At 50.3% G+C, this 16,364-nt stretch overlaps 1 protein-coding gene across 2 annotated transcripts; it reads left to right on the top strand.

The window, feature by feature from the left end:
* Nucleotides 1-16,358, top strand: LOC100957807 (cytochrome P450 4B1). 2 transcript variants are annotated; one of them, XM_012812487.1, is made up of 13 exons: nt 1-243; nt 8,145-8,286; nt 8,440-8,484; nt 9,636-9,763; nt 10,502-10,626; nt 10,940-11,091; nt 11,234-11,340; nt 12,054-12,244; nt 14,272-14,405; nt 15,153-15,217; nt 15,318-15,400; nt 15,786-15,922; nt 16,176-16,358. In XM_012812487.1, exons 1-13 carry the CDS (start codon nt 76-78, stop codon nt 16,262-16,264), a joined length of 1,566 nt encoding a protein of 521 aa, XP_012667941.1. In that variant the 5' UTR covers nt 1-75; the 3' UTR covers nt 16,265-16,358. The 2 variants fall into 2 exon arrangements, with proteins under 2 accessions (XP_012667941.1, XP_003801474.1); XM_003801426.3 differs by having other exon boundaries at nt 15,786-16,213.
* The last annotated feature ends 6 nt before the right edge of the window (nt 16,359-16,364 follow it).

Consider the following 16,364-nt stretch of genomic DNA (forward strand, 5'->3'; position numbering starts at 1 on the left):
GCCTGGATCCATAGTTTAAAGGCACCCAGGAGCAGCCGGAGGCAGGTCAGAGCCTGGGTGATCGCAGCTCTAGCCATGGTGTCTAGCTTCGTCACCCGCCTGGGTCTGTGGGCTTCTGGATTGATCTTGATCTTAAGCTTCCTCAAGCTCATTAGCCTGCTGCTGCGGAGGCAGAGGTTGGCCAGGGCTATGGACAACTTCCCAGGCCCCCCCACCCACTGGCTGTTTGGGCATGCCCTCGAGGTATGTGGGGGGAAAAGAAAGAAATAGCCTCCCTTTCTTGAGAGAATTAGGCCTAGTCCCCCAGGGACCATGGGGAGGGTCTGTGGGAGGACACCTAAACTTGGGCAGGGGGATAACATGCTGGAAACGATGGTTCCCACTCAATTCTGTCCCCGGGATTCTCCTTCAGTCCTGTCTTTCAAGCTGGCTTCAGAAGGTGGGGGACAATTTAAAGTTGGGGCCCAAGAAGGCCACAGACTCCATGTCATTATTCTGAGGCCCAAAGTTCAGATGAGGCTCTGCTAAAGACTCAGCAACAGCATAGGGGAAAAATTAAAGCCTCTGGATATTCCAGTAGAATGAGGAAATCATGTTTACAGCTTAATCAGGGTCCTCTTTGTGCAGTGTAAAGATTTTCATTTCTAAGGATGGAGAGGAGTTATGTTTCATGGGAGGCCTTGCAGACTCCAAGTTGTGGGGCCTGACATACCTATGGGTGGCTCTGGAGCCACAACACCTGCTCAGGTCCAGATCTTGGCTCACCTTCCTGTTAACTCAAGGTGGTGGGGACCACCTCGACATCCACTGTCAGGAGCATCTCTTGTTTCCCTGGGCAGGGAATTGTAATCAACTGGGAAAAGCAGATCCCTGGAGATTCTAATTTGTTGGATTGGAACTAGGAGTCTAACTTTAAAAACCTTTCCAAGTGTTTTGATCTGCAGTCAGGTTGGGTATCCCAGGTTTGGAGTGCCAGAGATTAAGGCTCAAACAGAAGCTTAGTTCCTTCTCCTACCTGCAGAATCCGCCTTCCTGGTTCTCAGTTTGAGATGTTGCCTCTCTTCCTTGATTGACACTAGAAATGAGCTTGACCACTAGGTTTATTCTTGTCCCTACAAATGAACTGCTGGGTAACTCTCATATATCCTGAATATATCCAGAAAAGAAAGGGTGGGTTAGGGAGATGAATCTGACCCAGGCCCAGGATCTCAAGAAACTTACTATCTGCGGGGGGGGGGGGAAGAGACACCACAGACACTACTCTAATCAGGATCTGCCTCAGCGCCATCCTTTTAATCTCAGCACTTGAGTCCCATTGGGTTTTCACCGTCTGTCTACTTGCTCATCTTTCTTGTGGCCTCTGGAGATCTGGTCTACTTCATCCTTGTATCTTCAGAGTCTACCACAAAGCCTGGCACAGAGTAGGCATCACCAAATAAACTAACACTGAAAGTTGGAGAGTACAGAGGGGTATCCACAGAGGAGAGAGAGTGATGGAGAAGGGTGGCAGGGACCAAGAGGGTCTGGAAGGGGCTTTGCTAAGTACAGAATGAGGGTCATGGGAAGGTTGAGGTCTAGTAGGGTAGAAGAGAGATTTAGGGAGAACTTCACCCCATTCCTCTCATGCCCTCTCCACTTCTATCTGCCTAGTAAAAGTTGGGTTTGCCCTGGGCCATGGACTTTCTTAGGATGGGAAGCTTGTGCCTTCACCTCCATGTCACAGGTGGCTGCATTTCCCCCCGGCTGCCTCCATTCCCACTTTGACAGTGTGCAAAGGGCCTAGAACACATCTGTGCTCTGGCTTCTTTGCTTTTAAACAACTATCTGAAGGGTCTGCTTTGTCTTGCTTACCACTGAGAGCCTGGCATACATTGGGCACTCAATGCCCATGTGTTGAATGAGTGAATGAATCACTAGGGGACCCACTTCTGGGCAAGAAACCACCAAAACAGGCTGAGGACCAATAACTGCATCCCCTGCGCTCTTAGATATCTCTTCGGCCCCTGCCCTTCCTATCTTCTTAGGGATTTGGATGTTTTCCTGCATTCTGCCTCCCATTTGTAATTTTGGGGATGGGGTTCATCTTTTGATGCTGAAGATGGGAGAGGTGTTGGGGGCAGAGCACAGGTGTTGGAATCTGAAGACGGGGACATGATGCTAGTTAAATGACTTTGGGTCAGACCCATCATAACTTACTACCCAATACACAGTGGCCATCCTGATTTCACACAAAGTCTCTTGGCTCCTTCTGGTAAGCCAGAGGCTCTTTGTGTATCTGATGTGTTCACACATGTTCACACGCACATGTGTAATCATACATTTATCTCTGAAAGGAGGGACAGAGGATGGAGCATGGGGGGAAGTCACTTCTCTGCTCCTTGGCACACCAGACCCCTCTGTCCATGCTCACCATGTCTCTCTGCTCAACCCTGCAGTTGAATCCCCAAGGAGTTTATGTAAATTGAGCCCACTTTTCCCGCTGATTTTTATGGTTGTTTTGGAGAGCTGCCTTTCTCACTTTTGGTTGGTTCTCATTAGCAAGTGCTCCTGACTCTTGAGCTTTATTTAAAAACTTGTGGCTTAAGTCATGCACACACAGAGCCCTGACAATCTTGTCTGTGTGTGTAGGGGGGTGCCCACATGGGGAGATGATTGAGACAAGGGCACCCAAGGGTTGCGTCCTGAAGGAGGCTCTGGCCCCCAACTCCCAATCCCTGAGGACTTCCCTGGGCAGTGGGAGCCTATGTGGCCCCAAAGAGCAGAATGGGGAGCCATGGGGAGGGCTACAGGCAGTGGCTTTCAGTTTGGTGACTAAGAAGTCTTTCAAAAAACATTAAGTCTCCTGTCACTAGAGTCATCTGAGTTCTGGGGCAGGGATTGTCACAAAGTGAAGCACTGGGCCAGGCAGCCTGGGTCCTGGGATTCTGAGATTGACAGGACCTGCATCAAAGGAACACCAGCATGCCAGAGAAGAGGAAATCCTGTCCTTTCCCTCTCTAAATATTTGTTTTTCTAAACTCCCATCCCCATTTTGTGAGCCGATGTTTTGTTCTCAAATAGCCCCTGGGAGCTGCAGCTACTGCAAACTGGCCAAGTGGGTAGCTTGTTTCCTGGTCGCTGGTCAGCTGAGCTTCAGTTCAACCAGCTAGTGGCTTGAGCAGGCTGAGTAACAGGAAGGACATCAGACAGAGCAGCTGCCAGGATCCCCAGCCTGCCCTAACTTATGTGAGACCCTTCCCTTTGGTCTTTGGGATACACTGTTCCCACCTATAAAGAGAGGTCATGGTGCAACTATTTAACATTGACGTCCCTTTCTCATCTGCTCTTTGGAGCAAAACTTACTTAGACTCTTGGGGAACAGAGAAGAGAATAGTGACTTGGGCCTGCTCTCCCCATTTCCTCCAAAGGTTTATTTCCGGTGAGGTCAATAAGGAGTGAGAATGTGAGGAGAGGGGGGTAGAGCTGGGGACCTGGAGCCAGTGAATTATCGAATTATCTCCATGCCTGATCTTTTTCTGTTTCCTTCTTTCTTCTTGATAAAAACAAGCTAGCCCAGACCTCCCAGCCCTGTAGATGTCCCAACTCGGGGCATCTGAGGATGAGTCTGAGGCATCCAGTTATGTAACCCAGAGGAGCTGGCGAAGTTACACAACTCAAAGGGGGGATGCCCCAGCCTTCTTGAGGAACTGCAGCTGCAGTGGTGGGGCCAGGAGCCATCCTAGAGCTCACCAGGTTCCTGGGACAATCAAGCTGGGTACAGGGAGGCAGTGGCATGCCGGCTGGACCTAGGTTGGCATGAAGTCAGGGTTCCCTGTCCCTTGTGGGGATATTTCAGAGGAGTAATAAGGAGAGGCTAATAAAAGCAGGAGTGGGGCTCAGATGAACCATATTAGCCAAGGGCTCCTTCCAATCCTGAGATCCTGTTGAGTCTGAATTTCTGGTAGCTTAAGCCTTTCCATGCCCTGTCCACCTGTCCTCCCTCCTGACCTGGGAGTGATGGAGAAAAGAGGAATGGCCTGGTAATCAGAAAACCAGCAAGGAAAACCCAGGAGGGCAGATGGGAAAATAAGAGAGACAGAGGGAGAAAGGAACACTACCAGCATATCACCCAGGAAGGAAGCAGGGACACCAGAAGATTCCCTCTAACCTGGAGTGGGTAGAGGTAATTTTTATAATTTTGTGCTTTTTTTGACATTGTGTGCTTTAGGGTTGTGAAAACTGTACAACTGCCTTGGGTTGAACTCAGGATTCTAAGCTCAGAGGCGGGGAAGGAAGGGATCTATGAGAGGATTACACCTGACTCTACAGAAGGCCTTGGAGGAAGGAACCCCAGAGTAGGCACAGATGGGTCACTGAGATAGGTCACTGGAAACCAAAGTAGGCCTGATCCCATGGGTCCTTAGGAATAGTGGCTTCGATCAGGCCCAGCTCCCTGGGGGATAAATCAGGGGGATGTTTGTGCCCTTCTTTAGGGCTGCTCCCTGGACAGTACAACATGGGTTACTTGAATAGGTAGGGAATATGAGAGGGAACTTTATAGAGGGGGTAAGCAGGGCCAGCATATGCGCAGACCTCAACACGAATGGTCTCTAGGCTGCAGTGCACAATTTATGCAACTGAACACAGCAGGCCTGACAGTTCAATGTGCAGAAGAGAGTGTGAGTTAGAGGACTACAAGCACTGTGCACATTGGGTCACATAAACTAACCTCAGTTTTCTCATCTGTAGAATAGGAGTCATGATTTGTTCTACCCTAGGAATATGGAACAGCCTCTGAATTCACTCAGGTGAATTCTACCTGGCACGTGGTAGATCCTCATTACAAACCTGTTCCCTTCTGTTTTCTATGTTGAAAAGTAGAATGTAGAACTGAGTGGTGAATTTGGATATTAGCCTCGGCCAGCTGGGAAGAACAAATAGAAATCTGCAATGCTATTTGTCAGGCAGAAAGTGCTGCCAGTGGCTCTTCTATGTCTTCCCAAAATTGAGTAAAACCTTTAGCTGGTTTCTCACGACTGACCATCTGTGGCCAGTTTTTAGATTAGTCAGATGCTTTATATGTTTTCTCTCCTCCTTTCTGGTCTTCCTTTCTTCAGCTCATTTTTATTTTTTATTTTATTTATTTGTTTATATTGAGACAGAGTTTTACTTTGTTGCCCTCGGTAGAGTGTTGTGATGTCATAGCTCAGAGCAATCTCAAACTCTTAGGCACAAGCGATTCTCTTGCCTCAGCCTCCCAAGTAGCTGGGACTATAGGTACCCACCACAACGCCTGGCTATTTTTAGAGATGGGGTCTTGCTCTTGCTGGTCTTGAACCTGTGAGCTCAGGGCAATCCACCTGCATTGGCCTCCCAGAGTATTAGGATTATAGGCATGAGCCCTTCAGCTCATTTTTAAATTTCATTCATCCAATACACACTTCATCAAATATGCAGTGTGTTCCCAAGGCCCTGTCTGAGCTCTGTAGGATGTGGTCTGGGCTCTCAGGAAACTTGCAGCCTAGAGGTGGGGTCAGGGTCCTGGTTGTGAATCCAATCCCATTGCTGACTAGTGCTGTGGTCTTCAATGTCTTCATCTGTGAAGTGAGAATGATGACAGTGCTTATTTTATAGAATTTTTGGAGGGTTAAATGCCAAGTGTGGGGATAGCATGTTTATCTCAGTGTCTGATACATGTGAAATGCTCAATGAATGTCAATATTAATATAATTAATTTTAAGAAATCCCAGGTATGTTCTAATACAAAGCGAGATGTGGAGAAGGCACTAACAGTGCTAGAGAAGCCCTGCGGAGGCAAAAATTTCAATCATTGAGGGATTAGAGATGTTTCTGGAGAAGGGCATTTCAAATTAGATGTGGAGGAGCAGACAGGATCCTAACAGGTGTTCTTGGGCAGAATATGTGTGAGGAGGAAGGGATGGTGTAAGCAAAGGCACGGAGATGATGCAGACCCCAGGGGGCTGTCTTAGTTCTAAACATTTGGACTCACGAGACAGCACAGGCACAGTGAGCGTCCATCTGCTCAGAGGATGTGGGCAGGAACCACAGCTTGTCAGCTAGGCAGTGCCAGGCATTCCCTGTGACATCCACACAGCATCAGTGATCTGTCTTCTCCTCAGTGGAGGGCGGGGGCAGGAAGATGAAATCCACATGGGAGGGTGTGACTCTACCCCATCTTGGAATCTTCAGGGCCCACAGAATCTCTGCATCCGCTAATGGTCCCAGGACTCCTAAAGGGCCATGCACATTACAGAGTAACCACACTCAAGAAATGCAAAGCATAGTGTTCCCAGCAGGTGTTTATTGTTCATTTGTAGCTGTTCCCAGTCCATTTGTCAGTTACTAGCCAGGGGTCTTGTTTGTGTTAGCCATGTTGCCTAGCAACACAGTTGACACCCTATAGTTATCAGGTTTTCAGGCGAACAGGGTTGGAGAGTATAACCCAAGATCAGGTTCCCATGTGATGGGGGAAATGTTTGGCCACTCCTTACTCAGGGGTGGGAGTATCCCAGGGTATGATCAGAGTATGTTCTTTAGTGACACTGGGAGACATTTGGGAGTGGGAGGTAGCAGGGAGTGCAGTGAGGAGACATGGAATAAGGTGAATTAGGCAAAGGTGGGCTTGAAGGGGAGGGAACTGCTTGCCTGCAAGCTTACCTTGGGCAGGATACAGCGGGCACAGCTAATGCATGTGCACACCCCCCCCCCACGTACACACATGACCTGAATGATTTCATTAATGTCAAAGCAACCCTAAAAGATAGGCATTATTATGCCCACTTTACAGATGAGAAGAATAAGATTCAAAGTTAAAGAATTTAAGTGCCCAAGTTCACACAACTGGAAAATAGGGGAAGGGGTGATCAAGATTCAAACCCAGGTCTGTTAGGCTTCAGAGTTGTGGGCCATATGGTCAGCTTTCCTTGGTTCACATCTCAGCTCCATTTCCAAGCTACATGGTCCCTGGCAAGCAGCCCAGTCTCTCTATGCCTTAGGCAGCTGTTCCCTAAAGTGGGATTTCACAGAACTGTCGTGAGGATTCTGTCGGGTCCAGATGTAAGGCGCTTAGAACAAGGCTGGCACACAGCGAGATTTCCTCACAAACTCCAGAGCTCAGACACTATTCTGAGGCCTATGGCAGGCCTCTAACAGATGTTGAGTGTATTTTTGAGACGCTCCCTCCAAGTGGGGAGAAATGGATAAATACTACACAGCAGTTAAAAACAATGAATGACAGCTAAATGCACTAGCTTGGAAAGGAGGACCAGATACGATAAACGAAGAAAGGCTGATTTTGCAAAAGTATTTATAGTAAGCATAACTTCACTTATGTAAAACACCTCTGGGTAACTAGATGTGGCTAGATAAACTCTCCTATAATCCCTCCAACCTCATCTCAGGGGACTGTCCCACCATGGGGCAGCCGGCTCCTGGGAGACACCATGATTTCTCCCATTCCAGAGCCTTTGCGCTTACTGTTCCCTCCCCCCAGAATGCTCCTCCTTACTGCTTCATGTGGCCAGATCTTAAATGTCATCTCCAACAGGAAGCCTTCCCAGATCACCCTATCTAAGCTGGCGTCCCTGTCAGTGTCTCTCGTAGCACTGTCTTTATTTCCCTCTCAACTCTTACTAGTATCCATCCTCCCCATAGAATGAAAGGGCAGGACATGTATGTCTCATTCCTCTGAAATGTCTAGAACAGAGCCCTACACATGTAAGTCCTTAATAAAAATGTGTGGAATGACACGGCCAGGGTGGAATTGAGGTGATTTCTCTATTGTACAACAAGCAAGTATTATCTTTATAATGACAATGTTTTAATGTTGGGAGGAAAGTGCTTTCTGCTTGCGGTGAAGACAGAGAGTGGGTGGCAGGTGCCAGGCGGAAGGAGGTTGGAGAGTTTGGGATTGCTGAGCTAACCTAGGTGTGAGAAGAGCACGTCTGGGACTTAGAGCAGCTGTGACATGGCTGTGGGGCTAGAGTGGGCTCTGAGCCCAGAGGAGCTTAGGAGAGGGGTACAGAGGGGAGAGGGATGCTCCCAAGACCTGCCTGGGCGGCCTTCTCCCTTTACTTCCAAGGTACCTGGGGCCTGGCGGGTGCCCTGAGTTCCTGAGTGTCCCTGGCCTTCTCTCATCATTTCAGATCCAGCAGACGGGGAGCCTGGACAAAGTGGTGTCCTGGGCCCACCAGTTCCCCTATGCCCACCAACTCTGGTTAGGACAGTTCGTTGGCTTTCTGAACATCTATGAGCCAGAATATGCCAAAGCTGTGTACAGCCGTGGAGGTGAGGTGCTCTTAGGGAAGCAGAGGGTTCAGGGTGTGATATGGGGAGGAGGCCTGGGTCGGAGTCCTAAGTCTTTGCAGCTGCAATCTTCTCTAAGTCTCCTCTGGGAACCCCCTGTCTCTGCTTGACCTGACCCACCTCCTTCTCCTGCAGACCCAAAGGCCTCGGATGTGTATGACTTCTTCCTTCAGTGGATTGGTGAGTGAGCACCTGTCTGTAGACCTGGGTGCTGGGTGATCAGGGTCCTGCCCTGCCCCACTCAGCCAGTAATCCCAGGCTCCTGGCCCCCAGGTGCTCATCTTAAACCTGGCTGCTCAGTAGGCAGACAGAAGAGGAGCAGGCTCCCCCACGGCTGGTCAGGATGGGGGCCTGTCTTCTTCCCTAGGCAGGCAGGGCAAGGGCTCTGGGGGATGTGTGAGTGTAAGAATGATGTCCTAGAGGAGATGGCACTAGAGTCTCCTACGAGAGATTTTTATAGGGGTGCTGTCCAGGGAAAGGGCCAGAGGAAAGGTGTGTGATAGAACCACAGCTGGTCACTAGTAACCATGAGGCTGTCTGGGTGACTGGGAGATGAAGCCAGATAGAAAGGACCAGCCAGCCTTGGCTGCCAGGATGAGGAGACAGTTTGATGATGAAGCTAGGTGGGAGCCAAGGCCCTATGTATCTCCATAGCCTTCCTTTACTTATGATCCCATGGTATCCTCAGCATTCTCCTGGGATCTGAGAAGGGGCAGAGCTAAGAGGAAGCAAACATTCCCAAGCCTATTTAACCACCCAGTACCATAGGGAAGTCCTCCTATGATTCTAACTCTCTCTTCAGGTATCACAAGGAGAGTACAATGAAAAGACAGATGGAAAAGGCATAGGAAACAAGAGCAGTTTTGAAGACAGAAAGGCTTTCCCATCGCTGGGTATGTGTTGCGGAGCAGGAAGATAGGGTCCCCCTAGAGGCCACGAAGTGAAAACTAGGCAGATTGTTTCCCGGGCCCTGAAGCTGTGGGCCACCGTCTCAGCAGCTGAGAGTGGAGGCTTAGCAGCCTTCTCTCCTGTATAGCTGTCCCCAGAGAGGTGTATCGCCTTTGTCTGATATTTGACTCAGTGTCATCTGACATGAACTCCTGGAGTCCAGACTTTGTGGGTGTGGCTGAGAGGCAGAAACTGAGTCATCCTGTCCTAAGGAAGGAGCTCATTCAGCCAAGAGCCACTGTCACCTCTGTGCCCTGAGGTCCTGGCAACCTAGGGGTGGGGGCAATACTGTGTCTATTAGCAGCTCACCACAGAGGGTTCCAGGCTGCCAGGGAAGTATTTCCTGGATTGGTCAGCCCTCTCCCTCTCTGTCCCTTCCCCAGGGAAAGGCCTGCTGGTTCTTGAGGGACCCAAGTGGTTCCAGCACCGCAAGCTACTCACACCTGGCTTCCACTATGATGTGCTGAAGCCCTATGTGGCTGTGTTTGCTGAGTCTGCCAACGCCATGCTGGTGAGCCCCCTCTGCCAGGTTCCTGGAGGCTGTGAGCTGCCGGGCCAGCCCCTTTCCACCCGGATTTTGCCCTGCAGGGAGGCAGGTGATATTCCCAGCAGAGAGAATCGCTGAGGCCCTGAGGCCCTGTTCTGCCTGCCATAACAGCCCAAAGCTATTTTCTCCACCAGGACACCCAGCTCTCTGTCTTAGTAGACCAAACAGCCCTGTGAGGCCTTAAAAAGGCTCCTACTGAGGCACCTTTTAAGACTGCCTATATCTGAAAGTATCACAAAAGCCCCTTTCCCATCTCAAAAGTGTCTCTGGCTGATTCTCTTCCTTCTACCACTGCCTAAAACAATGTCATTACAGCCCATCTGTAAGAGACAAGGCAGAGGTCAGGCCTAGATTCTCGGGGCTGGTCTTTCCCCTTACAGCAAACTCTTCCTCCGAACTACCCTGACTCACACAAAAGCTGTGCTGGGGAGCAACCCTCCTCTTGGCTCTCCTGTCCTCCATCGGCTGCCCTGGCTGGGAGGAAGCATCTATGTGCTGTGGAAGATCTGCTTCCTGCCTCTGCCCTCTGAGCCCAAAGCTCAGAGGCTGCCAAGCTCCTACTCACCCGATCTGCACATTCTAGCAGGATGGAGGGCAGGGAGGAATGGGGATGGAAGTGTGCAGAGGTGGAATTGGTCATGAAGGACAGGTGAAGCATCCAGCTCAGCTGCCCCCACATTGTCTCCTATCTCTGGGCCCCAGGACAAGTGGGAAGAAAAGGCTCGTAAGGAGAAGAGCTTTGACATCTTCTGCGATGTGGGCCACATGGCGCTGGACACGCTCATGAAGTGCACCTTTGGCAAAGGGGACAAAGGACTGGGCCAAAGGTCAGGGGGCACCTCGGGGCTTTGTGCACTCTTCCCCCAAAGCCAGCTTCAGCTTAGAGGGGAGAGTGATCAGGGGTCCTGGGCCCCAGTCTGAGAGGAGATAGGATCCTGCCCTAGGGTACCCCAGCTCTGGGGAGGCAGGTTTTGCCTGTGGCGGGGACACTCACTGGGCTTTAGTGAGGAGACTTCTGAGTAAGGAGAGGAAGGGCAGAAGCTCTGTGGTTGGCACTGGATTCCTGGAATGGAGTTTACCTAGACTCTGCTCCTGGGCCAGCGTCTGAGCTGTCCCTCCCTCTGACCCTCTGCTGTACAGGGACAGCAACTACTACCTGGCAGTCAGTGACCTCACTCTGCTGATGCAGCAGCGCCTTGAATCCTTCCAGTACCATAATGACTTCATCTACTGGCTCACCCCGCACGGCCGCCGCTTCCTGCGGGCCTGCCAGGTGGCCCATGAGCACACAGGTACGCCTTCCCCACAGGGCCCCCCCAAGGAAGCCTGGGTTCCTCCTCCTGCCCCCCATGCTCCCTCCCATTGTGGGACCTTAGTTGCCCTTTGGGCAGAGGATGGGTTCCCACACGGTGCCACCTTATGCTCCTGGCCCAGACCAGGTTATCAGGGAGCGGAAGGCAGCCCTGCAGGATGAGAAGGAGCAGAAGAAGATCCAGAACCGGAGGCACCTGGACTTCCTGGACATCCTCCTGGGTGCTCAGGTGAGTCACCGCTGCCCGCCCCACACCCAAGGACAGGGCTCACTGGACAGCAGAAGGGTTTGTTAAGCATTTCCCCCTTTCCCCAGAAAATCCAACCTGTTCCCTGTCTCATATCCGCCAAAGTCCAGGCAGGCAGGTGATGGGTGTATGTGGCTGGGCTGTGGCATTGGAAGAAGTGTGGTCAGGAGCCTGGGCCACATGGTAGTAGCCTGAAGATATTTCTAGACTTCTAAGAGGTTCTTGGCACCACAGAATCTTGGAATCTTAGACTTCATTCATTCATTCATTCACTCATTTGGTCCTTTACTCATTCACCCCAGAAACCCACTGAACTCCTACACTGGATCACTTCCTGTGCTAGGCAGCAGAGGTGGGAGAGGTCTGGCCTCCAAGAGCTTACAGTTTAGCTAAGGAGACAGGGAGTGGATGTGGACAAAGATGTCTTCCTCTGCCAGGTGGCATTCTGTGTGCAAGTGAGCACAGCTAACCGTTGGGGCTTGATAAAGTTACAAGTCACTTGGAGTAGGAGGCATCCAGACCAAGCTTGGGAAAACCACTGGAATCTGGGGGAAAGTTCTAACCCCCAGTCTGAAAAAGAGTGCTCACTCCCTCCCTCAGAGCTTCATTTGAGTAAACTTCACTGAACTATTATTGCAGTTTTTCTTGGTACCCCAAATACCTTGAGCTCTCCTATTATGCCTTCCCTAACCCAGGATGGAGATGGGATCAAGCTGTCAGATACAGACCTCCGGGCTGAAGTGGACACATTCATGTTTGAAGGCCATGACACCACCACCAGTGGCATCTCCTGGTTTCTCTACTGCATGGCCAAATATCCAGAGCACCAGCGTCTTTGCCGGGAGGAGATCCGTGAGATCCTAGGAGACCAGAACTCCATCCAGTGGTGAGTGAGGCTCAGCGTGAGTCCAGTCCGTACTGCTCAGCGCTCTGAAGGCTGTGCCTATCTTTTCCTGGGCCATCCTGGAAACCAGGTGAGAGTGGCAGCAGCTGTCTTGCTCCTTCCCCTGCTGTTGCTTCTTTTTGAAGCGGGTGGTTGAGCATAGACATATCCCTGAGCCCATTTCACAGTGGAACCTGTTCAGATGAGTCCCATAGAAAAAGTTGTCGACACAAGGCTGATTTTCAATGTGTTGATTTTCTCCGATGGCAGAACCTGACTACTTTTCCGGGTTTCTGCCTAGAGCAGGGAAGGCTGGGAGAGAAAGAGGTAGATGTGGGGCATGAACAGAGCTGGGACAGTCAGAAGAGCCGGTCCCTTGCCACCTGTCTTTGGATGGCAGTACTCAGCTTCCAGACTCCTCCCGCTGGTAAAGGAGAAGAGACTATTCCCACACTCCTATCACTTAAACACTTGTAATTGTTCTTCCCTATTTCTTGGCTCAAGACTGGACTCCTGAACACAAAACCATTGCCTCTGCTATCTGTTTGAGCACGGTCTCTGGGAATCTCTCTGAGGCTCCTCTCTACCTCTGCCTGAACACCCCTCTCCCTGATGCCTCCTGCCTGCTCAGGGCTTTGCTGGGTCAGACACTTAGTCTTTCTCTTTGACTCCTGAGCAACTCCTGCACAAGGCTAAGTGCACAGTATGGTGCAGAAAATGTTCAGTTGGTGGAGGAACATTAGAGTCAGTTGGGGGAGACTACCTATAATTCCAGGGCTGAGACATGGAGGGCAAAATCCTCATTAGCCATTTTTAGTTGGAACCTTCTCTGCAACGCCCCCTGCCCCAGGTGTCCAGCCACATGCCAGATGCTATCAGGAGTGCAGGTGTGAAGAGGAAGAGGAACACAGGTGCTGCCAATGGGGAGTTTTTAGAGAGACAAACTCACATGCCCAAAAAGCCAGAGAAAATAGGGCAGCGGGAAGAATGGGGCTTGAATTGACTTTGTAAGGAAGATTAAAATTCAGGCAAAGAGAGAAAGGGAGGGCTGGGCCTTCTAGGCTGGGTAATAGTGTGAACACAGTGTGAGGCAAGGAGTTAAAATTTTTATTTTAGCACCAGGCACAGTGGCTCATGCCTGTAATCGTAGCACTCTGGAAGGCCGAGGCGGGTGAATTGCCTGAGCTCACAGGTTCAAGACCAGCCTGAGCAACAGGGAGACCCCTTTTCTAAAAATAGCCAGGCATTGTGGCAGGCTACAGTCCCAGCTACTTGGGAGGCTGAGGCAAGAGAATCGCTTGAGCCGGAGAGTTTGAGGCTGCTGTGAGCTATCATACCATAGCACTCTATCGAGGGTGACAAAGTGAAACTCTGTCTCAAAAAAAAAAAATACAAAAAATAAATTTTTATTTTTATCTTTACTTCATTCCATCTAGAACATGAATCAACCTAGAGGATACTTATTTAATCAAACAGTAAAACACAAATGAAAAATCAGGACCAAGGGGTAAAAGGAGCTGCAGCTTGGGGCTCTGCAATAAAATATTACATAGCAGTGATAGTCAGACCTCACATTTGGGTCTGAGCTACTTGGTGGCCAAGAGGAAAAGATGCCCCTGTGCACACATTTTACCTGAGCTTGTCATTGTTCGTACATTAAACAATGCATGGACATTGGTTGGTCCATTCAACCAACGTGTATCAGCTCCTGTCCTCTTTCATCCAGTTCCCTGGCGGACACCAAGTAAAGCCTAAAACACCATCCCTTCTCGGCTTCCATGAAGCCCTGGGAGACACAGGCGTGACCTTATCTTGTCACATACATACCTAGGGTCCTGTGCCTTCCCTCCTATCAGTAAATATGAGAAGGGGACAGAGGGAAGTAGAACCAGATCTCTGGACACTTGGACCTTGTGCCCTCTGATTCCTGAGTGTACGGTGGTGAGAGGGGGAAGTTGGAGCTGGAGCTGCCTTCTCCCAGGATCCTGTTGCTCCCATTTCCAAGAATGTTCTGGTTGTGTGGCTGGCAGGGATGATCTGAGCAAGATGACTTACCTGACTATGTGCATCAAGGAGAGCTTCCGCCTCTACCCACCAGTGCCCCAGGTCTACCGCCAGCTCAGCAAGCCTGTCGCCTTTGTAGATGGCCGATCTCTACCTGCAGGTGGGATGGGATAGATTTGGGGGTGGAACTGGAGTCCTCTGGATGCTCCTCTGATGCCCTCTCTGCCTTTAGCCCAATCTTTGCCCTGTTGAGGAAGAGCTCAGGCTTGTGTTCAGACTGTACAGGGTCCAAATCCTGGCTGCACAAGGTATTGATAAGTTCTTCTGCCTCTAAGTCTCCATTTCCTCCTTTGTAAAATGGTGGTGAGAAGGTTGTCATCAAGATTAAAAAGACAAAAGACAATGTTTTGTCATGGCTGTCATGTACCACCAGGCAGGTTGTGCCCTGAACATCAGAGAACATCATGATTTTGTGCAGTGTGCAACCTGCACAACTGTATGTGACAGCTTCCAAAAGTGCATTAATCCTATACCTGGTGTATAGTAAGCACCTGATGAATGATAGCTATTACATTTGACAACAGCATGTTATGAATAATCTCCTGAGAGTCAGTTGACTGCAGGCAGAATACTCCTTTCCTATTCTATCTCACGGGGGACTGCGTTCATTCCTCCCTTTTCCACAAATATCTGTGTCAGGTGCTGGGCCCAGTGCTGGGATTATAGGAACTGACATGATGATGATCAAAAATACTTTTGATGAGTTGAGTAACTCTCCATCACTGGAGGTGGTCAGGCAGGGGCTAATGCTCCAGTTATAGGGACCCAGTGGGATTCTGGCCTCATGTGGTGGTGGTGGGTCTGGCTGCCAGGACCACCTAGTCACAGGCCTCTGCTTTGCCCACAGGCAGCCTGATCTCTCTGCACATCTATGCTCTCCATAGGAACAGCGCAGTGTGGCCCGACCCTGAGGTACCCCTTCCCTGGGTCCAGAGCTCAGACAGGGTAGGAGGCCATGAGGGTCACCCTCCGTGGAACCTGGTGGGTATTTAAGAAAAGGCTGTCCCCTTAGGTCTTTGACCCCCTGCGCTTTTCTCCTGAGAATGCATCTGGACGCCACCCTTATGCCTTCATGCCCTTCTCTGCTGGGCCCAGGTAGGGAGAGGCCCAACATCCACAGGACTGGGGAGCAGAGGGTGGAGGGCATCATGGGAGGCAGGATTGTGGGCTAATGTGTGTAAGTGGGACCCATGCTGGACTTGTGGTGGTCCTAACGCAGGGTAGGCTCCAGGGACCTTCTTGCCCTCATCAGATTCCTGTCCCTTGAAAGTAGGTAAACCTCTTTCACACCTCCAGTGTGAATCTACTTGTTCTGGACCTCACCATGCTCCCAAAGCCTGTTTCTTAAGCTTGGGCCAATCAATTTATCAGCCAGTTATTCATCCAACATCAGTAACTGATTTTTGCTGGTCGATGACAGCCTGGGTTTTATCACTCCGGGTACCCCATGTCTGATGCCTCTTTGTGCTGATCATCACAGGAACTGCATTGGCCAGCAGTTTGCCATGAATGAGATGAAGGTGGTCACGGCCCTCTGCTTGCTCCGCTTTGAGTACTCTCTGGACCCCTCACGGCTGCCCATCAAGATACCCCAGCTGATCCTGCGCTCCAAGAATGGTATCCACCTCCACCTGAAGTCACTGGGCACTGGCTCTAAGTAGCTCTGGCAAGAGTCAGGCCACAGATGGTCCAACCTGTGGCTTCTCCCTGGGCACCACCTTCCCTGGGCCAGACCTGGAGGAGTTGTGGCATCCTGCCTATGAGACACTTGTAGTTAAGAAGAGGAGTAGGTACTGCCATGGCAATCACCTGCAGGATGATGCCATGTAAACATATGGGTCTGTAAATGTTTATTATTTGTGTATTCCAGAGCTCGTTCATTCACTCAAAAAACACTGGATGACCACCTACCTGCTTCAAGAAACTTCATTTAACTTTTGTAATTGGCAGGCTCTGTAAAATGTAGTAGAAACTTAGATTCTAGCCTCAGTGACTCATAGTGAATGGAATGGAAGCTTTGCACTGGGTTACATGGTTATGACATGGTACTACATGATAG

Source organism: Otolemur garnettii, unplaced genomic scaffold (assembly GCF_000181295.1).
Source record: "Otolemur garnettii isolate 467f Iridium unplaced genomic scaffold, OtoGar3 scaffold00210, whole genome shotgun sequence".
NCBI classification, from domain to species: Eukaryota; Metazoa; Chordata; class Mammalia; order Primates; family Galagidae; genus Otolemur; species Otolemur garnettii.